General features: G+C 53.9%; 1 protein-coding gene across 1 annotated transcript in view; it reads right to left on the bottom strand.

Moving 5' to 3' along the window:
• DNAJC7 (DnaJ heat shock protein family (Hsp40) member C7) overlaps positions 1–11,511 on the bottom strand; it is a 31,861-nt gene extending 20,350 nt beyond the window's left edge. The window contains exons 1-5 of the mRNA XM_075580218.1: positions 11,347–11,511; positions 5,751–5,839; positions 3,685–3,809; positions 1,492–1,605; positions 902–976 (exon numbers count right to left, since the gene is read on the bottom strand). Coding sequence (XP_075436333.1) covers positions 902–976; positions 1,492–1,605; positions 3,685–3,809; positions 5,751–5,839; positions 11,347–11,411 — 468 coding nt within the window. The 5' untranslated portion in view covers positions 11,412–11,511. The remainder of the gene's footprint in view (positions 1–901; positions 977–1,491; positions 1,606–3,684; positions 3,810–5,750; positions 5,840–11,346) is intronic.
• Positions 11,512–27,079: the final 15,568 nt, after the last annotated feature.

Raw genomic sequence — 27,079 nt, 5'->3', positions numbered from 1 at the left:
GCGGGGGGTGGAATGCAGTGGTGGTGGGACATGTGGGGGGTGGAATGCAGTGGTGGTGTAACATGCAGGGGGTGGAATGCAGTGGTGGTGGGACATGCAGGGGGTGGAATGCAGTGGTGGTGGGACATGCAGGGGGTGGAATGCAGTGGTGGTGGGACATGCGGGGGGGTGAAGGAACGCACAGGGGATGGAATGCACGGGTGGTGGAACACACAGGGGGGTTGGGGGTATTTAAAGAACCATGAAGTAATGGCACTCATGGTTTCTGGGTAACTGAGTAGGTGGTCCCGGAGCACCGGATCCAACGCGTTTCAGGCCCTGAGACCCCGTTGCTTCCCACCCATACTGGGGGGGGGGGGGGGGAGGGGCACGGGGTGTTGGTATTTTAACTTGAAACATTACTTTACTAGCAGTGTCTAATTAAAAACAAACATTTTTGGGTAAGCTACAAAGTGAGCAGCGCGTCGAAAAACAAAATGGCCGAAATATTCGGATTGGGAAAAAAAGAAATACAAAGAAATGTGGGTTGGTAATAAATAAATAAAAATAAAATCGAGCTTATTGAGGCGTTTACAACGTACCTCTCCTTGGAAACCCCCAGAATACCCAGAACCCCCCACTCACACTCTCAGCAGAGGAAACGCCAGCGACGCGACACTTCAACAGAAAGACGAACAAGCGCCACCAACCGCAGAATAAGCGCAAAAAGGGGCTTTATGCGCGGAAAACAAACAATTAAAAAAAAAAAAGGTGGGTTTTTAAAGCCAATAAAATGGATGTTTATTTCGCAGCTGCATTGGCGCCAGAAGGTGCGAAGCTTCTCTGCGCCCCGGGCCAACCAGCCCCCACGAGTTTGGCGCCCCGGGGATTTAGCGTCGCCGGGCCCCGACATCCTCCTTACCTTCCGGAAATCCCGCTTCTCGAAGTCGGCCTCCGCGATTTTCTCGTATTCCAGGACCGCCGCCGCGTTTTTGAGCTGAGAGAGACGGAAAAGGGACAAAATGGCGTTTGGAGAATAGCGCAAGGACGGGGGGGGGGGGGGGAGGGGGGGAGGGGTCGACGTACAGGTCCGGCTTGTGACCTTACTGTAGATATATTAGGGCACGTTATACGTGTATACACCGATCGCCATCCATATGCAACACCGTATACGTATATGTATATTACGCATGTGGCATTAACCACTTCAGTGCCCTAAGGATGTATACGGAAAGTGGCGGCGTTTTGCTCCGATGTACAGAGATGGGATGTAGGTGTGAGGGAGCAAGGCGTTTAAATGAATGGCGGGGGGGGGGGGGGGGGCAGGTGTGTCACGTGACCCCACGGCATCATGTGATGCAGAGAGCCTGAGAAAAGGTACGGGATGGGGGGGGGGGGGGGGGGGAGGAGGAGATATCCCGCTATAACAGGGTACGTGGTGTTATCTCTTGGGTATCAGTAGCAAGCGCCGGCGGCCTCTCTTCGCACCTCCCGGGACACTTGGTTACCTACCTCCTGCAGTGCCGGCTTGCTCTTGGGCTCCAGTTCCACCACCTTTTGGAAGCAGCGGCTGGCCGCCATGGCGTTCCCGAGGGACAGGTGGCACTTCCCCTCCCGCTGATGGCCCTGAAATTGCATCAGGTGTTCGTTAGGTAACGAAAAGAACAGACTTCCACTTCAAGCCTCAACCCTACACGACAGCGCGTACAGGCACCGCCACGTGTAACACCGCCACGTGTAACACCATCTGTACCGTTTAGGTAACACACACACACACACAGAAAGAGAGAGACACACACACAGAAAGAGAGAGAGAGACAGGGAGCCAGAGAGAGACACACACACACACAGAAAGAGAGAGACACACACACAGAAAGAGAGAAACAGAGACAGGGAGCCAGAGAGAGAGACACACACATAGAAAGAGAGAGACACACACACACAGAAAGAGAGAGACACACACACAGAAAGAGAGACACAGAGAGAGACAGAAAGGGGGAGAGAGAGACACACACAGACAGAAAGAGAGACACAGAGAGACAGAGAGACAGGGAGCCAGAGACACACAGACAGAGAGAGACACACAGACAGAGAGAGACACACAGACAAAGAGAGAGACACACAGAAAGAGACACACAGACAAAGAGAGACACACACAGAAAGAGAGACACACACAGAAAGAGAGACACACACAGAAAGAGAGACACACACAGAAAGAGAGACACACACAGAAAGAGAGACACACACAGAAAGAGAGACACACACAGAAAGAGAGACACACACAGAAAGAGAGACACACACAGAAAGAGAGACACACACACAGAAAGAGAGACACACACACAGAAAGAGAGACACACACACAGAAAGAGAGACACACACACAGAAAGAGAGACACACACACAGAAAGAGAGACACACACACAGAAAGAGAGACACACACACAGAAAGAGAGACACACACACAGAAAGAGAGACACAGAGACACAGAGACACAGAGAGACAGAGACACACACACACAGACAGACAGACAGAGAGAGACACACACACACAGACAGAAAGAGAGACACAGAGACACAGAGAGAGACAGAGAGCCAGAGAGAGACACACACACAGACAGAAAGAGAGACACAGAGAGACACACACAGAAAGAGAGACACACACACAGAAAGAGAGACACACACAGAAAGAGAGACACACACACAGAAAGAGAGACACACACACAGAAAGAGAGACACACACACAGAAAGAGAGACACACACACAGAAAGAGAGACACACACACAGAAAGAGAGACACACACACAGAAAGAGAGACACACACACAGAAAGAGAGACACACACACAGAAAGAGAGACACACACACAGAAAGAGAGACACACACACAGAAAGAGAGACACACACACAGAAAGAGAGACACACACACAGAAAGAGAGACACACACACAGAAAGAGAGACACAGAGACACAGAGAGACAGAGACACACACACACAGACAGACAGAGAGACACAGAGAGACAGAGAGAGACACACACACACAGACAGAAAGAGAGACACAGAGAGACAGAGAGAGACACACACACACAGACAGAAAGAGAGACACAGAGAGAGACAGAGAGCCAGAGAGAGACACACACACAGACAGAAAGAGAGACACAGAGAGACAGGGAGCCAGAGAGACACACACAGACAGAAAGAGACACACAGACACACCCGCTGTACCCGGAGTAATATATGCTAATCTAGGTGATCTGAAAGGTTAAGGGTTTTCACCTGTAATGCCCTTTCCCCTCTTCCCCACCTTAATCTCTCCTCCACCATGCCCCGCTCCCCTTTGTACACTCTGATCCCTTCACTTTGCACGCCCTGCTTTACTGTGTGAGTGCATCCTCATTGGCTGTCCCTGGGTGACTGACAGGCTGCTCAGCCAACCACAGAGGGATGTGCAGACATCATTAGAGAAATATGTACATCTGCATCCATCTATATTATTTCAAGTCAAGTAGGTTGGAAGATATTATCACATTTTTAACCCACCATAACCTATTTAAGCTGTGGTTCAACCAAATAAACCAGTCAGTGAGCGGGGAAGCAACCAGAGGCGAAGGGGCCAAAGTTTGATTAGCATCCACCACCAAACCCCATCTCTCCACACGGCCGATGGCAGAAAGACATCAGGCTGGAGGCGACCTGCACCCGCCACTCGGACGCACCTTCACGAAGGCTTCATCCAGCCGCACTGCCTGCTGGGAGTCCTCCAGCGCCTCCCGAAACCGGCCCAGCATCATCAGGGTGGCCGCTCGGTTGCCGTAGTAGCTGGCGTTCTTGGGCGTCAAGTCTTAACAACGCGCAAGGGAAACACAACAATTAGGTGAAGAACAGCCCCAACGATGAGGGGGGGGGGGGAGCAGAGCGACGAAGAATTAGCACCACGAAATAGCCCGATTTTCTTGTACGAACAGTTGGCTGGAGAGGTCCTGCGGCTGGGGAGATTACGAGGGCATTTAAAAAAATGGCGGCGACCGTCCAACAATCGCCCACATGGTCACTGCCCGTACTGTTTAATCTCCTCTCCTTAACCCTTTAGTTCCCCAAGGTCGTAGCTGTTACGTCGGGAGTTCTGGCACCCGCTGTACACCCCACGATCTCATTGCTACGCCCCACCCAAAAAAAAAAAGAGAGCTTGTTTTCTTTGGGGAGATGGCGTCTGGACGCGAGCTGATGGCGGACAGGGGTTAGAGGTCTTTAGGGCCCGGTGATACGGGATACATAACCTGCACCAGCGAACGTGCGCCGTCGCCAAATGGTGGGGTCAAAAGGCCGCAGCTAGACGCCCTAGAGACGCTCGCCTAACTTCTCTCCGCAGAACCTCGGGGAGCTCGGCGGTGAGGAACGCAGAATTAATACCCGGGCTCTCGCTCTCCCCGGCTGATGTGGTCAAGGGCCCCGCCACAGGTGGTGGCTATTGTGGTGTAGTGGTTTAAGCCACACGTCCAGTGCTCAGCCAACACATCCGTACCCCCACAGCATCGCTGGGGCTCTAGATTCCAACCCAGTGGTGGCTGCATGGAGGCTGTAGAGATTTTTACTGCCACCCCCCCTCAGGCGGAGGGAGGTTGCACTCCACGAACCACACGGGGGGAGGGGGGGTCGCCATATATGGGATTCCTGGCCATTTACACGATGTAAAGATTTGGGCCATGTTTAGCAAACAGCACTAAGCCCCGGGAATGGGCCACTCAGGTAAAGGCGTCATACGGCGGAGCACGGTTTAGTAAACATGGGCCCGGATGTTGATACAGAAGGCGTACGAGTCGGAGAAGCCCCAACCCGGGCTGTTTATAGAACGGCTGCACGTGTTCAGCGAGAAGCTGGAAGCGGGCGCTGACGTCACATACTTATGTGATAGGGTTACCAGCCACGCGCGTGTGTCACTGAGCACGGAGAGGCCGGAGGGGCAAATACTTTCACTGCATGTCTGGGGCAGATTAACCACATCCTCATCACACATCCTCCCCACTCCCCACCCTCCCCCACATACAGACAACACAGAAACAGGCCACACACACACACACACACACACACACACACACACACCCCCACCACACACACACACACACACACACAAACTCCTCCACTAAATATGCACACCGCACACACGCCCCCGCACCCTACAACCCCCCTCCCCTGCATACACACGCCGCACCACCCACCCACACACCGCTCACCACACCCGCCACACACTCCTCCCTTACACACGCGCGCACACACACACACACACACCACCCCCGCACCCTACACACAAACACCCCTACACGCCGCACACAATCCCCCCCCCCCCACAGAAACAAGTCTCTCTTTCTAGTCTTTTTGTCCACACACCGTAAACTGCATTGTCCACCGTCAATGCAAAGTTCAGAACCAGGTTCTAACCCTAAGAGAATATACAGGGCTCCTCAACCGACACCAATCCCACACACAGCGCCCGCCCTCCGCAGGCGGAAGCGGTAATGTTTCAGCCTCGCATGTACCAAGATTAGACTAAGCTGCTTGGGACTAGGACAGGTGGTGCCGGCTGCCCCACGCGCCCCACCGCCTGCCCCACGCGCTCCACCGCCTGCCCCACGCGCTCCACCGCCTGCCTCACGCGCTCCACCGCCTGCCCCACGCATGAAAAGCAAAACTGTGAATACAAACAGCAACAAGCCTGAAGGAAAGCCTGAAGGCCCCCCACCCCCCACCCCGGGAATGAAGGGGCTACGAGATGACCGTCACTCACCTATGGCCTGTGTGTAGTAGCTGTACGCCTGGCTGTAATCCTTCTTGGAGTAGAGCATGTTACCGTGCTCCTTGAACGTTTCGGCCTCCCTAGAAACCAAGAGAGAAGAGAGTCACGTGAGGCGCCCGCCACGGAGGCAGGACGGCCGCGCTCCTTCGTCAACCACGCGGCTCCCCCTTCCCAGCGCAGCGCCCGGAAAACCAAGCTGCACGTCGTTTTGGAAGGAGCCGATCGGCGCCATTTACAGCTCCGGAGACATCCCCACGGCCCAGGAGACACTTACTGGCGAACTTACCGGTTATGACTTGCTGGTGTTGTAAGGGAGAGGGGGGGGGGGGGATTTAAAATGGCCGCCCAACAGGAAGCCACCGCCTGATGATGCTGCAGCTTCCTATTGGCCGGGAGATTTGGCAACCATTTTGTAGTGGAGATTTACAGCCCAGCAACTTCCCTGGTAAGGGTCTCGGGAAGCTGGAAATAGCGGCGTCTGGTTCAGGGGAAAACCCCATCTTGTAGAGTAAATTAACGCTTTAATACCCATATGATGCATGTACACGTAGTTCTGTGGCATCGAGGAAAAGCCCCAACGTCCCAAATCCGATTAAAAACAAACTATTCAATCCAGGGACGCATGGATTTATTTATTTTAGTTCTAGGATTGAAGCAAAGGGTCTCTGGGGCTGAACCCCGTTCATTTCAGCTCCGGGGACCCCCTGCCCCCCGAGATACTGCCATTAGTACACTTTGCCCCTAGGAGGGACTGACCCCTTAACCATGTCACTGCCATTAGTACACTTTGCTCCTAGGAGAGACTGATCCCTTAACCATGTCACTGCCATTAGTACACTTTGCCCCTAGGAGGGACTGACCCCTTAACCATGTCACTGCCATTAGTACACTTTGTTCCTAGGAGGGACTGACCCCTTAACCATGTCACTGCCATTAGTACACTTTGCCCCTAGGAGAGACTGACCCCTTAACCGTGTCACTGCCATTAGCACACTTTGCCCCTAGGAGAGACTGATCCCTTAACCATGTCACTGCCATTAGTACACTTTGCCCCTAGGAGACTGACCCCTTAACCATGTCACTGCCATTAGTACACTTTGCCCCTAGGAGAGACTGACCCCTTAACCATGTCACTGCCATTAGTACACTTTGCCCCTAGGAGAGACTGACCCTGTGTGTGTGTGTGTGTGTATAGGAGAGCGTGAGATGTATGTGGATGAGAGCGTGTGGTGTGTGGATGAGAGCGTGAGGTGTGTGTGTGTGTGTGTAGTGTGTGGATGAGAGCGTGAGGTGTGTGTGTGTAGTGTGTGGATGAGAGCGTGAGGTGTGTGTGTGTGTGTGTGTAGTGTGTGGATGAGAGCGTGAGGTGTGTGTGTGTAGTGTGTGGATGAGAGCGTCAGGTGTGTGTGTGTGTGTGTGTGTGTGTGTGTAGTGTGTGGATGAGAGCGTCAGGTGTGTGTGTGTGTGTGGATGAGAACGTGAGGTGTGTGTGTGTAGTGTGTGGATGAGAGCATGAGGTGTGTGTGTGTAGTGGGTGGATGAGAGCGTGAGGTGTGTGTGTGTAGTGTGTGAATGAGAGCGTGAGGTGTGAGTGTGTGGATGAGAGCGTGAGGTGTGCAGTGTGTATAGAAGAGCATGAGGTGTGCACTGTGTATAGAAGAGCGTGAGGTGTGCAGTGTGTGGATGAGAGCTTGAGGTGTGTGTGTGTGTGTATAGAAGAGCGTAAGGTGTGCAGTGTGTGTGGAGTAAAAGAGGGAGTGTGGGTGAGTGCTTGTGCAAGAAGAGATGGGGGTGCCTCGAGTTCCAAAAAAAACCCCTCAGGGGTTCCCCTGCTCAGTAAAGGCGGAGAACGCCTGATCTATGCGCTGTGTCACTATATTTATAAGAAGCCGCCGTCCAATTAATCCGTGTGACAGATTAAATGTGTAGCTACCTGCGGAAATTTCCCCGGGATTAACGCAGGAACCGACACACACACACATACACACACATACACACACACACACACACACACACTTTAATATTGAAATAAATCATAACATTGATTAATGTCCGAGTGCTGTTCCTTTACGTCTGTTCCCAAGTCATTATATTTGCATATGCTAAAATGTTATTTTTTTTTGTGTTCGTCCCATTATGTGAATACATCACCACTAAACGGTCATTCATTCCCCACTGCGCTGGGAAAAAGGCCGGCGCTTAATAACCAATAATACACTGAACTATAGATATATTACCAAGCTGAAGCACTATAGTAGTAGAAATAATTGATAACAGTCATATCCATAAACAATATACACTAGTGACATTACAGATAGAAGGAACCATAACTTATAATGACAATAAAGGGAACAGCAGCCACAAAGAGAACATTAATTTATAAAAACCATCATACGGATAATATATTATAAAAACCATCATACGGATAATATATTAGAATATATATATATATATATATATATATATATATATATACACACACACATTATGGAAAGGTGGCAACTGGTGTTCAAGATGATGTATGGTGTCACTTGTGCTGGTAGGTTCCACCAGGCTATGAAAGCTTGAACAACATACCCGGCTGAAGTTGGCAAGGTACTGGCCAAGTTGAGGCCACCTTGGTAAGGCCTCAACCCCAAAGCATGAAAGATACGGAAAAGCAATGTCCCCCCCCCCTGCGGAGGCCGCGGTTTCCCTGCGCTTGGCGGCATTCAGTTAGAAGGCAGAGGGTGCGAAGAATCCCTGGGGAGGTTAAACCAAAAAGGGTCATTCAAAGCTAAATCTGGATACCGACAACTGCCGGGCTCTCTCCGGCGTAGCGGCACTGCAAGATCTGGAAGTTTAGTCTAGATTAGCGGGAGGGTTTTAGGACAAAACCATTGACATCAATAGAGTTCCAGAACCAATGCCATGGGGAAGGAATAACATCTTAAACCAGGCCGGCTCCTTCAGCCGATATGGGATAAGTCCCTAATTGGGATATGGTTGGTCATGGTGAAGATGGTCTGGACACATTACAAAGAGGTGCAGAAAATGGAAGAACCAGTGGAGCAGGCGTCATCGATAACAAGAGATGGAGGAACAACGCTGTGGGGTATGAGAGCTCATCGGAAAGAGGTGGCAGAACCGTCAGTTGACGGAGATACAGGGCCTCAAATAATCCAGGTGTACGCTCCAACATCGAGTCATGCAGACACGGACGTGGAAGACGTCTACCATGAAATCGCCCAAATTAATCACAATGGAAGCAGCCACCTCCAGATCGTTATGGGAGATTTCCATGCCAGGATTGGTGCCCAGCAGACAGACGAAGCGTCCGTTGGCAAGTGTGGTTACAGTCACCGGCATGAACATGGGGGGCAGATTGGTAGAAACTGCACGTTGTGAAAACGACTACATCACGAATTCATCCTTCAAGGAGGATAGAAAACGGGAGGCCATAGAGTCAAGAATAAAACAGTCAGAATGAAGACAGCATAATCCCTTAACCGTTTTGACACAGAGTGACGACACCTTAGCATGCTGCAAATTATAGCTTTATGCCAAGATGAAAAGGATAAAATATAGCAGCAGAAAAAAAAATCACTTCGTCTCGCTCGAGACGAATAGGGACGCTTAAACATTTATGAAAAACGTATGAAGATTGTAGTTGAAAGAGCAGGAGAAAAAAAAATCTTCAGGAATTTCTAACAAAAAAAGATACAAAAATAACACCAAAACAGTTAGAGGAAGCAAGGAAATCCCAAAAGGCAAATCAAGATAAAAGTTGAAGGGAGACGAAGCAGCGACTTAGGATTGGGACGAAGCAAACTATTGCGTTCAAGGACGACAATTGATCGACAATGGGAAGACCGTGAACTATTTAAAAATAGAATAGTTGAGGACCTCTACAAGAAACCCCACAATGTACCATGTGTCCTTCCAGGAAAAGTAGCAAAGGCAAGAACCATCCATGAAGAAAGGGGAAGGCCTTCAGGAACGATCAAAGAAGCTGCGTTAGAAGTAGAGGAAATCATTGAAAAACGCTGTGTGTGTGGCCGGAAGAACAAGAAAGTCGCAGATCCAATGCAATCGTTATTCTCATCAACAAGGGAGGAGACAAAGACCTCAAGAACTACAGATCAGTCTACTTCCAATCACTAAGAAGATAATAAATCAAAATCGGATGCAACAGACGCTGGGCTTTGCACAGCCTAGAAAACAGCGGGACTTCGCAGAGGATACCACACGATGGACCATTATATCCAAGTGGTATAAGAAGTGATCTCTCCATGCGGTGAATACGATCTACAGCTCGTTTTAGGATTTATAGATTACTAGAAAGAAACAAGACAATCGTTCAAGGGAACCTTCCATGGTGCCAGTCTTTTCTGCCTGTACTCACGTGTGGACGTGAAACTTGGACCGTAAATACGATGATAATCTAGAAGCTTCAGACAACGCAAAGAGATGCATGATGAGTAATACCTGGAGAAACGGGAACGAGAATGAATGGGTTCGAAACCATACACAAGTCTGACATCACAGAGTGGGAAGAAATTAAAAATGGTGGTGGGCCGGACATCCCCCATCGCTAGACAAAAGGTGGAACGCGAGTGGGTTCCAAAGGAGATTTAAAGACAAAGACGACCCAAAGTAAGATGGGAGGGTGAGATCAGAAGATGTGTGGAAGCGACGTGGAGAAGAGAGGCTGTAACCGCAGGACCTGGGAGATCACTGGGGAGGCTTCATCCAGCAGTGGGGAGACACGGGCTGGAGAGGATGGGATGAGGGAGTGTGTGGGAGCGACGTGGAGAAGAGAGGCTGTAACCGCAGGACCTGGGGGATCACTGGGGAGGCTTCATCCAGCAGTGGGGAGACACGGGCGGATGACATTCACACACTATAAATCATAGTAATGATAAAGCCAACAATAACAGCAATAAATAATAGTAATAAATATAACAATTATAGCAGAAATAAGAGATGAATACAGTGCCACATATTGAACTATGCCATGCATGAATAAATAGAATAGTCACATTGTGTGCCAATGCAACAACCCCGGTATAATACAGCAGTAATAATAATAACCCAGGTATAATACAACAATAATATTATTGTTATTATTATTATTAACAATAATAATAACCCACGTATAATACAGCAGTAATAATAATAACCCCAGTATAATACAACAAATATATTATTATTGTTATTATTATTATTATTATTAACAATAATAATAACCCAGGTATAATACAGCAATAATAATAACCCCAGTATAATACAGCAATAATAATAATAATAGCCCCAGTATAATACAGTAATAATAATAGCCATGACATCATTGTGATAACTAGGACAATGATGACATCATACATAAGAATAGCAATAAATCAATACGAATGGGCACAGGGTGCCTCTTATCAGCAGCAGACACTGCATTGCCCGTAGGCCTCACCCTCCGCCCCGGCCTCGCCTGCCTCCTCCTGCCGGCTTCCCTGCACCCCCGCCCGGCCTCCTGCCCCACTCGAGGCCGCGGCTTCCCGGGCCTTCGCGGATCTGCTAGGCCGCCTCCCCGCTCCCGAACCCGCTTCCCCGTTACCTCTCCAGCTCGTCCATGCACATGTCCGGTTCCACCATGATCACGTCGCCCTCGTCGGCCGCCATGTCTCTAAAAAACCCCGCCGGCTACTGTGATTCTGGGGAAGGAGGAAAGAGGGCGGCCGGGTCACAGAGACGAGACTTCCGGGTCCTCCAACGCGGCAGGAGCGCCTCGCCTGCCACCAGAGAGAGGGCGAGCCGCGCCCGGAAGGAGTTGGGCGGCCATGTTGGTTAAGGGCAACTTGCCCCAGCTCTGGTTACCTTGGTGATTTTCACACCTGTGACTTTTCCATTGGGGGGGGGGGGTCATTGTTAGGTTGCGCGTCAAAGCAAATGCATTGCCGCCGTCGTCGGCGCGACCAAGCGACAGCGCTACCGAAAATCTGGTGATCCCTGTTATTTGATTTTTTTCGGCGACGGTCTCCCCTTGCGGCCAATCAGATAGCTTCTCCGTGCCTCTGCCGTCCCCCTTTCATGACGTCACCGGCCTTGTAGCCAGCGACGTCGCCTAAACGTGAATGACAACTATTATCGCCACGGCGACGGGTGACGTCATCGGTCGCCGGCACTGTAAGCGCGGCCTAAGGCAGATGCAAATGATGTGCTGTAATGGCCGGAGCAAATGGAAGAGAAGGAGGCTATTGATATACACAGGCACATTGTGTCGGTGTGTGTACAAATGCGGGCAGAAATAACACGCGCGTGCGGAAGGCGCGTTGTACGTGCAAAATTGTATTTTAGGCCTGAAGTCGTGCGATCGTTATCTGTTTAAAGCAGGCTTTCTCACAAAACACACAAGTTACAGTAATAACAAATAATATCTCGACAACAAAGCGTGGGAATGTAAATAACAAGCAGCTGTTCTGTGGGAATGTAAATAACAAGCAGTGGTACTGTGAGCGTGTAAATAAAAAGCAGTGGTACTGTGGGTTTGTAAATAACAAGCAGCGGTCCTGTGAGCGTGTAAATAAAAAGCAGCGGTACTGTGGGAATGTAAATAACAAGCAGTGGTACTGTGAGCGTGTAAATAAAAAGCAGTGGTACTGTGGGTTTGTAAATAACAAGCAGCGGTCCTGTGAGCGTGTAAATAAAAAGCAGCGGTACTGTGGGCGTGTAAATAACAAGCAGCGGTGCCATGAGCGTGTAAATAACAAGCAGCGGTACCGTGGGCATGTAAATAACAAGCAGCGGTACCGTGGGTGTGTAAATAACAAGCAGAGGTACCATGGGTGTGTAAATAACAAGCGGCGGTGCCGTGAGTGTGTAAATAACAAGCGGCGGTGCCGTGAGTGTGTAAATAACAAGCAGCGGTGCCGTGAGTGTGTAAATAACAAGCAGCTGCACCGTGAGTGTGTAAATAACAAGCGGCGGCACCATGTGTAAATAACAAGCAGCGGCACCGTGAGTGTGTAACTGTGGGTTCATGTGGAGGGGGCGAACGTGCGTAGTAACGCCTTGGGCCCCTAGGTGGCGCTGTGGGTGTCGCTGCCTCTCCTCCGTCTGATTATCCGTCTCCGACCGGCAGGAAACAGGAAGAAATTCTGCAGCTGGTCACGGAAGCGTCCGAGCGAACGGTGCGTCCCTCGTCGGCGGTGTCCGGAGGCGCACGGGGGCTTCCTCCTTTAGATTGTAAGCTCTAGGGGACAGGATGGCACTTTGCCTTATGTTATCGGTCACACACACACACATATGTATGTGTGTCTTTATTTATACAGCGCCATTAATGTACGCAGCGCGTCACCGCAGTAATACACGCGACAATCATATAGATAACACATAATACAAATAACACATAATGGGGAGAAGTGCTTCAGACATACAGTAAAAGTGACATTTAGGAAAAGGAGCCCCTGCCCCAAAGAGCTTACACTCTATCTATATATAACACACACACACATATCACACACATATATATTACACACACACACACACACACATATAACACACACACACACACACACACACACACACACACACACACACACACACACACGCATATATATCACACACACACACACACACACATATATATATATATATATATATATATATCACACACACACACACATATATATATCACACACACACACACATATATATATCACACACACACACACACACATATATATATCACACACACACACACATATATATATATCACACACACACACACATATATATATCACACACACACACACACACACACACATATATATATCACACACACACACACACATATATATATCACACACACACACACATATATATATCACACACACACACATATATATATCACACACACACACACATATATATATCACACACACACACACACATATATATATCACACACACACATATATATATCACACACACACACACATATATATATCACACACACACACACATATATATCACACACACACACATATATATATATTACACACACGCACACACACACACATATATATATCACACACACACACATATATTACACACACACATATATATCACACACACACACACATATATATATTACACACACACACAAACACGCACACACACACACATATATATTACACACACGCGCGCGCGCGCACACACACATATATATTACACACACACACGCGCACACATATATATATATCACACACACACACACACATATATATTACACACTCGCGCGCGCGCGCGCACACACACATATATATTACACACACACGCGCACACACACATATATATTACACACACACGCGCACACACACATATATATTACACACACACGCGCACACACACATATATATTACACACACACGCGCACACACACATATATTACACACACACGCGCACACACACATATATATTACACACACACGCGCACACACACATATATATTACACACACACGCGCACACACACATATATATTACACACACACGCGCACACACACATATATATTACACACACACGCGCCCGCGCACACATATATATATCACACACACACACACACACACATATATATATTACACACACACACACACATAGAGTGTAAGCTCTCCGGGGCAGTGTCCCCCTTCCCTATTGTCTCCCCCCTGTAAGGCGCTGCACCCATAACAGGATACACACGTCCGTGCAGCTGGCAGGGAAGGGGTTACACACGGGGTCCCGCCTTCCTGTTCCTAAACCACTAGCCCGGAGCCCCTTAACCCTTTGTGGGGTCTCGGATGACGAGGAGGGGAGCCCTCTCCCTGCCCCGCGATCCCCCCTGCTCCGAAAACGATCGCCGTAGATGAGGGCGGAGTAGCTATGCCCCCAAAGGGTTAAAAACAAACAACAACAAAAAGGACTCTTTTAAAAAAAGTCGCACAACTGCGCCTGTGTGCGCTTAACCTGCCCTTTGTGATGTCATCAGTGATGTCATCGGTGAATTGTAGACAAAAAAAACCCTGCTCCTTGCTCTCAGGAACCCCCCACCCAACAGGTCAGGTTTTCAGGATATCCCAGCTTCAGCACAGACGGCTCAATCAGTCTCAGCTTCAGCACAGGCGGCTCAATCAGTCTCAGCTTCAGCACAGGTGGCTATGTCAGTCACAGCTTCAGCACAGGTGGCGCAATCAGTTCCAGCTTCTGCACAGGCGGGCCCAGTCCGTCCCTGCTTCAGCACAGGTGGCTCAATCAGTCCCAGCTTCAGCACAGGTGGCTCAATCAGTGGCTCAGTGAGCCACCTGGGCTGAAGCTGGGATATCCTGAAAACCGGACCTGTTACTGGGGGGGGGGGGGAGCTTGAGGATGGCAGTTGAGCCCCCTCCCGCACTACCCAAGTGCCTGTTTCCATAATGAGGCCGGTGGCATATTCCTGCGCATGCGTCCCCTGACTGTGCCAGCGGGTGGGGGCTGTGTTATTGATGTTGGTGTATGTCCCCCTGTGTGTGTGTGTATACAGGGAGATGGGGAAGAGCTGTAAGGTGGTGCTGTGCGGGCAGCAGGCCGCGGGTGTGCCAGCGGGTGGGGGCTGTGTTATTGATGTTGGTGTGTCCCCCTGTGTGTGTGTGTGTATACAGGGAGATGGGGAAGAGCTGTAAGGTGGTGCTGTGCGGGCAGCAGTCCGCGGGTGTGCCAGCGGGTGGGGGCTGTGTTATTGATGTTGGTGTATGTCCCCCTGTGTGTGTGTGTGTGTATACAGGGAGATGGGGAAGAGCTGTAAGGTGGTGCTGTGCGGGCAGCAGTCCGCGGGTGTGCCAGCGGGTGGGGGCTGTGTTATTGATGTTGGTGTATGTCCCCCTGTGTGTGTGTGTATACAGGGAGATGGGGAAGAGCTGTAAGGTGGTGCTGTGCGGGCAGCAGTCCGCGGGTGTGCCAGCGGGTGGGGGCTGTGTTATTGATGTTGGTGTATGTCCCTGTGTGTGTGTGTATACAGGGAGATGGGGAAGAGCTGTAAGGTGGTGCTGTGCGGGCAGCAGTCCGCGGGTGTGCCAGCGGGTGGGGGCTGTGTTATTGATGTTGGTGTGTGTCCCTGTGTGTGTGTGTATACAGGGAGATGGGGAAGAGCTGTAAGGTGGTGCTGTGCGGGCAGCAGTCCGCGGGTGTGCCAGCGGGTGGGGGCTGTGTTATTGATGTTGGTGTATGTCCCTGTGTGTGTGTGTGTATACAGGGAGATGGGGAAGAGCTGTAAGGTGGTGCTGTGCGGGCAGCAGTGCGCGGGTGTGCCAGCGGGTGGGGGCTGTGTTATTGATGTTGGTGTATGTCCCCCTGTGTGTGTGTGTATACAGGGAGATGGGGAAGAGCTGTAAGGTGGTGCTGTGCGGGCAGCAGTCCGCGGGTGTGCCAGCGGGTGGGGGCTGTGTTATTGATGTTGGTGTGTGTCCCCCTGTGTGTGTGTGTGTGTATACAGGGAGATGGGGAAGAGCTGTAAGGTGGTGCTGTGCGGGCAGCAGTCCGCGGGTGTGCCAGCGGGTGGGGGCTGTGTTATTGATGTTGGTGTATGTCCCCCTGTGTGTGTGTGTATACAGGGAGATGGGGAAGAGCTGTAAGGTGGTGCTGTGCGGGCAGCAGTCCGCGGGTGTGCCAGCGGGTGGGGGCTGTGTTATTGATGTTGGTGTATGTCCCCCTGTGTGTGTGTGTATACAGGGAGATGGGGAAGAGCTGTAAGGTGGTGCTGTGCGGGCAGCAGTCCGCGGGTGTGCCAGCGGGTGGGGGCTGTGTTATTGATGTTGGTGTATGTCCCTGTGTGTGTGTGTGTATACAGGGAGATGGGGAAGAGCTGTAAGGTGGTGCTGTGCGGGCAGCAGTCCGCGGGTGTGCCAGCGGGTGGGGGCTGTGTTATTGATGTTGGTGTGTTTCCCTGTGTGTGTGTGTGTATACAGGGAGATGGGGAAGAGCTGTAAGGTGGTGCTGTGCGGGCAGCAGTCCGCGGGTGTGCCAGCGGGTGGGGGCTGTGTTATTGATGTTGGTGTATGTCCCCCTGTGTGTGTGTGTATACAGGGAGATGGGGAAGAGCTGTAAGGTGGTGCTGTGCGGGCAGCAGTCCGCGGGTGTGCCAGCGGGTGGGGGCTGTGTTATTGATGTTGGTGTGTCCCCCTGTGTGTGTGTGTATACAGGGAGATGGGGAAGAGCTGTAAGGTGGTGCTGTGCGGGCAGCAGTCCGCGGGTGTGCCAGCGGGTGGGGGCTGTGTTATTGATGTTGGTGTATGTCCCCCTGTGTGTGTGTGTATACAGGGAGATGGGGAAGAGCTGTAAGGTGGTGCTGTGCGGGCAGCAGTCCGCGGGTGTGCCAGCGGGTGGAGGCTGTGTTATTGATGTTGGTGTATGTCCCCCTGTGTGTGTGTGTATACAGGGACATGGGGAAGAGCTGTAAGGTGGTGCTGTGCGGGCAGCAGTCCGCGGGTGTGCCAGCGGGTGGGGGCTGTGTTATTGATGTTGGTGTGTGTCCCCCTGTGTGTGTGTGTGTATACAGGGAGATGGGGAAGAGCTGTAAGGTGGTGCTGTGCGGGCAGCAGTCCGCGGGTGTGCCAGCGGGTGGGGGCTGTGTTATTGATGTTGGTGTGTGTCCCCCTGTGTGTGTGTGTATACAGGGAGATGGGGAAGAGCTGTAAGGTGGTGCTGTGCGGGCAGCAGTCCGCGGGTGTGCCAGCGGGTGGGGGCTGTGTTATTGATGTTGGTGTGTGTCCCTGTGTGTGTGTGTATACAGGGAGATGGGGAAGAGCTGTAAGGTGGTGCTGTGCGGGCAGCAGTCCGCGGGTGTGCCAGCGGGTGGGGGCTGTGTTATTGATGTTGGTGTGTGTCCCTGTGTGTGTGTGTGTATACAGGGAGATGGGGAAGAGCTGTAAGGTGGTGCTGTGCGGGCAGCAGTCCGCGGGTGTGCCAGCGGGTGGGGGCTGTGTTATTGATGTTGGTGTGTGTCCCTGTGTGTGTGTGTATACAGGGAGATGGGGAAGAGCTGTAAGGTGGTGCTGTGCGGGCAGCAGTCCGCGGGTGTGCCAGCGGGTGGGGGCTGTGTTATTGATGTTGGTGTGTGTCCCCGTGTGTGTGTGTGTGTATACAGGGAGATGGGGAAGAGCTGTAAGGTGGTGCTGTGCGGGCAGCAGTCCGCGGGTGTGCCAGCGGGTGGGGGCTGTGTTATTGATGTTGGTGTGTGTCCCTGTGTGTGTGTGTATACAGGGAGATGGGGAAGAGCTGTAAGGTGGTGCTGTGCGGGCAGCAGTCCGCGGGTGTGCCAGCGGGTGGGGGCTGTGTTATTGATGTTGGTGTGTGTCCCTGTGTGTGTGTATACAGGGAGATGGGGAAGAGCTGTAAGGTGGTGCTGTGCGGGCAGCAGTCCGCGGGTGTGCCAGCGGGTGGGGGCTGTGTTATTGATGTTGGTGTATGTCCCCCTGTGTGTGTGTGTATACAGGGAGATGGGGAAGAGCTGTAAGGTGGTGCTGTGCGGGCAGCAGTCCGCGGGTGTGCCAGCGGGTGGGGGCTGTGTTATTGATGTTGGTGTATGTCCCTGTGTGTGTGTGTATACAGGGAGATGGGGAAGAGCTGTAAGGTGGTGCTGTGCGGGCAGCAGTCCGCGGGTGTGCCAGCGGGTGGGGGCTGTGTTATTGATGTTGGTGTGTGTCCCTGTGTGTGTGTGTATACAGGGAGATGGGGAAGAGCTGTAAGGTGGTGCTGTGCGGGCAGCAGTCCGCGGGTGTGCCAGCGGGTGGGGGCTGTGTTATTGATGTTGGTGTGTGTCCCCCTGTGTGTGTGTATACAGGGAGATGGGGAAGAGCTGTAAGGTGGTGCTGTGCGGGCAGCAGTCCGCGGGTGTGCCAGCGGGTGGGGGCTGTGTTATTGATGTTGGTGTATGTCCCTGTGTGTGTGTGTATACAGGGAGATGGGGAAGAGCTGTAAGGTGGTGCTGTGCGGGCAGCAGTCCGCGGGTGTGCCAGCGGGTGGGGGCTGTGTTATTGATGTTGGTGTGTGTCCCTGTGTGTGTGTGTGTATACAGGGCGATGGGGAAGAGCTGTAAGGTGGTGCTGTGCGGGCAGCAGTCCGCGGGTGTGCCAGCGGGTGGGGGCTGTGTTATTGATGTTGGTGTATGTCCCCCTGTGTGTGTGTGTATACAGGGAGATAGGGAAGAGCTGTAAGGTGGTGCTGTGCGGGCAGCAGTCCGCGGGTGTGCCAGCGGGTGGGGGCTGTGTTATTGATGTTGGTGTGTCCCCCTGTGTGTGTGTGTGTATACAGGGAGATGGGGAAGAGCTGTAAGGTGGTGCTGTGCGGGCAGCAGTCCGCGGGTGTGCCAGCGGGTGGGGGCTGTGTTATTGATGTTGGTGTGTGTCCCTGTGTGTGTGTGTGTATACAGGGAGATGGGGAAGAGCTGTAAGGTGGTGCTGTGCGGGCAGCAGTCCGCGGGTGTGCCAGCGGGTGGGGGCTGTGTTATTGATGTTGGTGTATGCCCCCCTGTGTGTGTGTATACAGGGAGATGGGGAAGAGCTGTAAGGTGGTGCTGTGCGGGCAGCAGTCCGTGACTGTGCCAGCGGGTGGGGGCTGTGTTATTGATGTTGGTGTATGTCCCTGTGTGTGTGTGTATACAGGGAGATGGGGAAGAGCTGTAAGGTGGTGCTGTGCGGGCAGCAGTCCGCGGGTGTGCCAGCGGGTGGGGGCTGTGTTATTGATGTTGGTGTATGTCCCTGTGTGTGTGTGTGTATACAGGGAGATGGGGAAGAGCTGTAAGGTGGTGCTGTGCGGGCAGCAGTCCGCGGGTGTGCCAGCGGGTGGGGGCTGTGTTATTGATGTTGGTGTATGTCCCTGTGTGTGTGTGTGTGTATACAGGGAGATGGGGAAGAGCTGTAAGGTGGTGCTGTGCGGGCAGCAGTCCGCGGGTGTGCCAGCGGGTGGGGGCTGTGTTATTGATGTTGGTGTATGTCCCCCTGTGTGTGTGTGTATACAGGGAGATGGGGAAGAGCTGTAAGGTGGTGCTGTGCGGGCAGCAGTCCGCGGGTGTGCCAGCGGGTGGGGGCTGTGTTATTGATGTTGGTGTGTGTCCCCCTGTGTGTGTGTGTGTATACAGGGAGATGGGGAAGAGCTGTAAGGTGGTGCTGTGCGGGCAGCAGTCCGCGGGTGTGCCAGCGGGTGGGGGCTGTGTTATTGATGTTGGTGTGTGTCCCTGTGTGTGTGTGTGTATACAGGGAGATGGGGAAGAGCTGTAAGGTGGTGCTGTGCGGGCAGCAGTCCGCGGGTGTGCCAGCGGGTGGGGGCTGTGTTATTGATGTTGGTGTGTGTCCCCCTGTGTGTGTGTGTATACAGGGAGATGGGGAAGAGCTGTAAGGTGGTGCTGTGCGGGCAGCAGTCCGCGGGTGTGCCAGCGGGTGGGGGCTGTGTTATTGATGTTGGTGTATGTCCCCCTGTGTGTGTGTGTATACAGGGAGATGGGGAAGAGCTGTAAGGTGGTGCTGTGCGGGCAGCAGTCCGCGGGTGTGCCAGCGGGTGGGGGCTGTGTTATTGATGTTGGTGTGTGTCCCTGTGTGTGTGTGTGTATACAGGGAGATGGGGAAGAGCTGTAAGGTGGTGCTGTGCGGGCAGCAGTCCGCGGGTGTGCCAGCGGGTGGGGGCTGTGTTATTGATGTTGGTGTGTCCCCCTGTGTGTGTGTGTATACAGGGAGATGGGGAAGAGCTGTAAGGTGGTGCTGTGCGGGCAGCAGTCCGCGGGTGTGCCAGCGGGTGGGGGCTGTGTTATTGATGTTGGTGTATGTCCCCCTGTGTGTGTGTGTATACAGGGAGATGGGGAAGAGCTGTAAGGTGGTGCTGTGCGGGCAGCAGTCCGCGGGTGTGCCAGCGGGTGGAGGCTGTGTTATTGATGTTGGTGTATGTCCCCCTGTGTGTGTGTGTGTATACAGGGAGATGGGGAAGAGCTGTAAGGTGGTGCTGTGCGGGCAGCAGTCCGCGGGTGTGCCAGCGGGTGGGGGCTGTGTTATTGATGTTGGTGTATGTCCCCCTGTGTGTGTGTGTATACAGGGAGATGGGGAAGAGCTGTAAGGTGGTGCTGTGCGGGCAGCAGTCCGCGGGTGTGCCAGCGGGTGGGGGCTGTGTTATTGATGTTGGTGTATGTCCCCCTGTGTGTGTGTGTATACAGGGAGATGGGGAAGAGCTGTAAGGTGGTGCTGTGCGGGCAGCAGTCCGCGGGTGTGCCAGCGGGTGGGGGCTGTGTTATTGATGTTGGTGTATGTCCCTGTGTGTGTGTGTATACAGGGAGATGGGGAAGAGCTGTAAGGTGGTGCTGTGCGGGCAGCAGTCCGCGGGTGTGCCAGCGGGTGGGGGCTGTGTTATTGATGTTGGTGTATGTCCCTGTGTGTGTGTGTATACAGGGAGATGGGGAAGAGCTGTAAGGTGGTGCTGTGCGGGCAGCAGTCCGCGGGTGTGCCAGCGGGTGGGGGCTGTGTTATTGATGTTGGTGTATGTCCCCCTGTGTGTGTGTGTATACAGGGAGATGGGGAAGAGCTGTAAGGTGGTGCTGTGCGGGCAGCAGTCCGCGGGTGTGCCAGCGGGTGGGGGCTGTGTTATTGATGTTGGTGTGTGTCCCTGTGTGTGTGTGTGTATACAGGGAGATGGGGAAGAGCTGTAAGGTGGTGCTGTGCGGGCAGCAGTCCGCGGGTGTGCCAGCGGGTGGGGGCTGTGTTATTGATGTTGGTGTATGTCCCTGTGTGTGTGTGTATACAGGGAGATGGGGAAGAGCTGTAAGGTGGTGCTGTGCGGGCAGCAGTCCGCGGGTGTGCCAGCGGGTGGGGCTGTGTTATTGATGTTGGTGTGTGTCCCCCTGTGTGTGTGTGTATACAGGGAGATGGGGAAGAGCTGTAAGGTGGTGCTGTGCGGGCAGCAGTCCGCGGGTGTGCCAGCGGGTGGGGGCTGTGTTATTGATGTTGGTGTGTGTCCCCTGTGTGTGTGTGTATACAGGGAGATGGGGAAGAGCTGTAAGGTGGTGCTGTGCGGGCAGCAGTCCGCGGGTGTGCCAGCGGGTGGGGGCTGTGTTATTGATGTTGGTGTATGTCCCCTGTGTGTGTGTGTATACAGGGAGATGGGGAAGAGCTGTAAGGTGGTGCTGTGCGGGCAGCAGTCCGCGGGTGTGCCAGCGGGTGGGGGCTGTGTTATTGATGTTGGTGTATGTCCCCTGTGTGTGTGTGTATACAGGGAGATGGGGAAGAGCTGTAAGGTGGTGCTGTGCGGGCAGCAGTCCGCGGGTGTGCCAGCGGGTGGGGCTGTGTTATTGATGTTGGTGTATGTCCCCTGTGTGTGTGTGTGTATACAGGGAGATGGGGAAGAGCTGTAAGGTGGTGCTGTGCGGGCAGCAGTCCGCGGGTGTGCCAGCGGGTGGGGGCTGTGTTATTGATGTTGGTGTGTGTCCCTGTGTGTGTGTGTGTATACAGGGAGATGGGGAAGAGCTGTAAGGTGGTGCTGTGCGGGCAGCAGTCCGCGGGTGTGCCAGCGGGTGGGGGCTGTGTTATTGATGTTGGTGTATGTCCCCCTGTGTGTGTGTGTATACAGGGAGATGGGGAAGAGCTGTAAGGTGGTGCTGTGCGGGCAGCAGTCCGCGGGTGTGCCAGCGGGTGGGGGCTGTGTTATTGATGTTGGTGTATGTCCCTGTGTGTGTGTGTATACAGGGAGATGGGGAAGAGCTGTAAGGTGGTGCTGTGCGGGCAGCAGTCCGCGGGTGTGCCAGCGGGTGGGGGCTGTGTTATTGATGTTGGTGTATGTCCCTGTGTGTGTGTGTATACAGGGAGATGGGGAAGAGCTGTAAGGTGGTGCTGTGCGGGCAGCAGTCCGCGGGTGTGCCAGCGGGTGGGGGCTGTGTTATTGATGTTGGTGTTGTCCCCCTGTGTGTGTGTGTATACAGGGAGATGGGGAAGAGCTGTAAGGTGGTGCTGTGCGGGCAGCAGTCCGCGGGTGTGCCAGCGGGTGGGGGCTGTGTTATTGATGTTGGTGTATGTCCCCCTGTGTGTGTGTGTATACAGGGAGATGGGGAAGAGCTGTAAGGTGGTGCTGTGCGGGCAGCAGTCCGCGGGTGTGCCAGCGGGTGGGGGCTGTGTTATTGATGTTGGTGTGTGTCCCTGTGTGTGTGTGTATACAGGGAGATGGGGAAGAGCTGTAAGGTGGTGCTGTGCGGGCAGCAGTCCGCGGGTGTGCCAGCGGGTGGGGGCTGTGTTATTGATGTTGGTGTGTGTCCCCTGTGTGTGTGTGTGTATACAGGGAGATGGGGAAGAGCTGTAAGGTGGTGCTGTGCGGGCAGCAGTCCGCGGGTGTGCCAGCGGGTGGGGGCTGTGTTATTGATGTTGGTGTATGTCCCCTGTGTGTGTGTGTATACAGGGAGATGGGGAAGAGCTGTAAGGTGGTGCTGTGCGGGCAGCAGTCCGCGGGTGTGCCAGCGGGTGGGGGCTGTGTTATTGATGTTGGTGTATGTCCCCCTGTGTGTGTGTGTATACAGGGAGATGGGGAAGAGCTGTAAGGTGGTGCTGTGCGGGCAGCAGTCCGCGGGTGTGCCAGCGGGTGGGGGCTGTGTTATTGATGTTGGTGTGTGTCCCTGTGTGTGTGTGTATACAGGGAGATGGGGAAGAGCTGTAAGGTGGTGCTGTGCGGGCAGCAGTCCGCGGGTGTGCCAGCGGGTGGGGGCTGTGTTATTGATGTTGGTGTGTCCCCCTGTGTGTGTGTGTATACAGGGAGATGGGGAAGAGCTGTAAGGTGGTGCTGTGCGGGCAGCAGTCCGCGGGTGTGCCAGCGGGTGGGGGCTGTGTTATTGATGTTGGTGTGTGTCCCTGTGTGTGTGTGTATACAGGGAGATGGGGAAGAGCTGTAAGGTGGTGCTGTGCGGGCAGCAGTCCGCGGGTGTGCCAGCGGGTGGGGGCTGTGTTATTGATGTTGGTGTGTCCCCCTGTGTGTGTGTGTATACAGGGAGATGGGGAAGAGCTGTAAGGTGGTGCTGTGCGGGCAGCAGTCCGCGGGTGTGCCAGCGGGTGGGGGCTGTGTTATTGATGTTGGTGTGTGTCCCTGTGTGTGTGTGTATACAGGGAGATGGGGAAGAGCTGTAAGGTGGTGCTGTGCGGGCAGCAGTCCGCGGGTGTGCCAGCGGGTGGGGGCTGTGTTATTGATGTTGGTGTGTCCCCCTGTGTGTGTGTGTATACAGGGAGATGGGGAAGAGCTGTAAGGTGGTGCTGTGCGGGCAGCAGTCCGCGGGTGTGCCAGCGGGTGGGGCTGTGTTATTGATGTTGGTGTGTGTCCCTGTGTGTGTGTGTATACAGGGAGATGGGGAAGAGCTGTAAGGTGGTGCTGTGCGGGCAGCAGTCCGCTGCTGTGCCAGCGGGTGGGGGCTGTGTTATTGATGTTGGTGTATGTCCCCTGTGTGTGTGTGTATACAGGGAGATGGGGAAGAGCTGTAAGGTGGTGCTGTGCGGGCAGCAGTCCGCGGGTGTGCCAGCGGGTGGGGGCTGTGTTATTGATGTTGGTGTATGTCCCTGTGTGTGTGTGTATACAGGGAGATGGGGAAGAGCTGTAAGGTGGTGCTGTGCGGGCAGCAGTCCGCGGGTGTGCCAGCGGGTGGGGGCTGTGTTATTGATGTTGGTGTGTCCCCCTGTGTGTGTGTGTATACAGGGAGATGGGGAAGAGCTGTAAGGTGGTGCTGTGCGGGCAGCAGTCCGCGGGTGTGCCAGCGGGTGGGGGCTGTGTTATTGATGTTGGTGTATGTCCCTGTGTGTGTGTGTATACAGGGAGATGGGGAAGAGCTGTAAGGTGGTGCTGTGCGGGCAGCAGTCCGCGGGTGTGCCAGCGGGTGGGGGCTGTGTTATTGATGTTGGTGTATGCCCCCCTGTGTGTGTGTGTGTATACAGGGAGATGGGGAAGAGCTGTAAGGTGGTGCTGTGCGGGCAGCAGTCCGCGGGTGTGCCAGCGGGTGGGGGCTGTGTTATTGATGTTGGTGTGTGTCCCTGTGTGTGTGTGTGTGTATACAGGGAGATGGGGAAGAGCTGTAAGGTGGTGCTGTGCGGGCAGCAGTCCGCGGGTGTGCCAGCGGGTGGGGGCTGTGTTATTGATGTTGGTGTGTGTGTCCCCTGTGTGTGTGTGTATACAGGGAGATGGGGAAGAGCTGTAAGGTGGTGCTGTGCGGGCAGCAGTCCGCGGGTGTGCCAGCGGGTGGGGGCTGTGTTATTGATGTTGGTGTATGTCCCTGTGTGTGTGTATACAGGGAGATGGGGAAGAGCTGTAAGGTGGTGCTGTGCGGGCAGCAGTCCGCGGGTGTGCCAGCGGGTGGGGGCTGTGTTATTGATGTTGGTGTGTCCCCCCTGTGTGTGTGTGTATACAGGGAGATGGGGAAGAGCTGTAAGGTGGTGCTGTGCGGGCAGCAGTCCGCGGGTGTGCCAGCGGGTGGGGGCTGTGTTATTGATGTTGGTGTGTGTCCCCTGTGTGTGTGTGTATACAGGGAGATGGGGAAGAGCTGTAAGGTGGTGCTGTGCGGGCAGCAGTCCGCGGGTGTGCCAGCGGGTGGGGGCTGTGTTATTGATGTTGGTGTATGTCCCTGTGTGTGTGTGTATACAGGGAGATGGGGAAGAGCTGTAAGGTGGTGCTGTGCGGGCAGCAGTCCGCGGGTGTGCCAGCGGGTGGGGGCTGTGTTATTGATGTTGGTGTGTGTCCCTGTGTGTGTGTGTGTATACAGGGAGATGGGGAAGAGCTGTAAGGTGGTGCTGTGCGGGCAGCAGTCCGCGGGTGTGCCAGCGGGTGGGGGCTGTGTTATTGATGTTGGTGTATGTCCCCCTGTGTGTGTGTGTGTATACAGGGAGATGGGGAAGAGCTGTAAGGTGGTGCTGTGCGGGCAGCAGTCCGCGGGTGTGCCAGCGGGTGGGGGCTGTGTTATTGATGTTGGTGTATGTCCCCTGTGTGTGTGTGTGTATACAGGGAGATGGGGAAGAGCTGTAAGGTGGTGCTGTGCGGGCAGCAGTCCGCGGGTGTGCCAGCGGGTGGGGGCTGTGTTATTGATGTTGGTGTGTGTCCCTGTGTGTGTGTGTATACAGGGAGATGGGGAAGAGCTGTAAGGTGGTGCTGTGCGGGCAGCAGTCCGCGGGTGTGCCAGCGGGTGGGGGCTGTGTTATTGATGTTGGTGTGTGTCCCCCTGTGTGTGTGTGTATACAGGGAGATGGGGAAGAGCTGTAAGGTGGTGCTGTGCGGGCAGCAGTCCGCGGGTGTGCCAGCGGGTGGGGGCTGTGTTATTGATGTTGGTGTATGTCCCTGTGTGTGTGTGTGTATACAGGGAGATGGGGAAGAGCTGTAAGGTGGTGCTGTGCGGGCAGCAGTCCGCGGGTGTGCCAGCGGGTGGGGGCTGTGTTATTGATGTTGGTGTGTCCCCTGTGTGTGTGTGTATACAGGGAGATGGGGAAGAGCTGTAAGGTGGTGCTGTGCGGGCAGCAGTCCGCGGGTGTGCCAGCGGGTGGGGGCTGTGTTATTGATGTTGGTGTGTGTCCCCTGTGTGTGTGTGTATACAGGGAGATGGGGAAGAGCTGTAAGGTGGTGCTGTGCGGGCAGCAGTCCGCGGGTGTGCCAGCGGGTGGGGGCTGTGTTATTGATGTTGGTGTGTGTCCCCTGTGTGTGTGTGTATACAGGGAGATGGGGAAGAGCTGTAAGGTGGTGCTGTGCGGGCAGCAGTCCGCGGGTGTGCCAGCGGGTGGGGGCTGTGTTATTGATGTTGGTGTGTCCCTGTGTGTGTGTGTATACAGGGAGATGGGGAAGAGCTGTAAGGTGGTGCTGTGCGGGCAGCAGTCCGCGGGTGTGCCAGCGGGTGGGGGCTGTGTTATTGATGTTGGTGTGTGTCCCTGTGTGTGTGTGTATACAGGGAGATGGGGAAGAGCTGTAAGGTGGTGCTGTGCGGGCAGCAGTCCGCGGGTGTGCCAGCGGTGGGGGCTGTGTTATTGATGTTGGTGTGTGTCCCTGTGTGTGTGTGTATACAGGGAGATGGGGAAGAGCTGTAAGGTGGTGCTGTGCGGGCAGCAGTCCGCGGGTGTGCCAGCGGTGGGGGCTGTGTTATTGATGTTGGTGTATGTCCCTGTGTGTGTGTGTGTATACAGGGAGATGGGGAAGAGCTGTAAGGTGGTGCTGTGCGGGCAGCAGTCCGCGGGTGTGCCAGCGGGTGGGGGCTGTGTTATTGATGTTGGTGTGTGTCCCTGTGTGTGTGTGTGTATACAGGGAGATGGGGAAGAGCTGTAAGGTGGTGCTGTGCGGGCAGCAGTCCGCGGGTGTGCCAGCG

This window comes from Ascaphus truei, chromosome 23 (assembly GCF_040206685.1).
Source record: "Ascaphus truei isolate aAscTru1 chromosome 23, aAscTru1.hap1, whole genome shotgun sequence".
NCBI lineage: Eukaryota > Metazoa > Chordata > Amphibia > Anura > Ascaphidae > Ascaphus > Ascaphus truei.
This window is presented reverse-complemented; position numbering and strand designations above follow the sequence as displayed.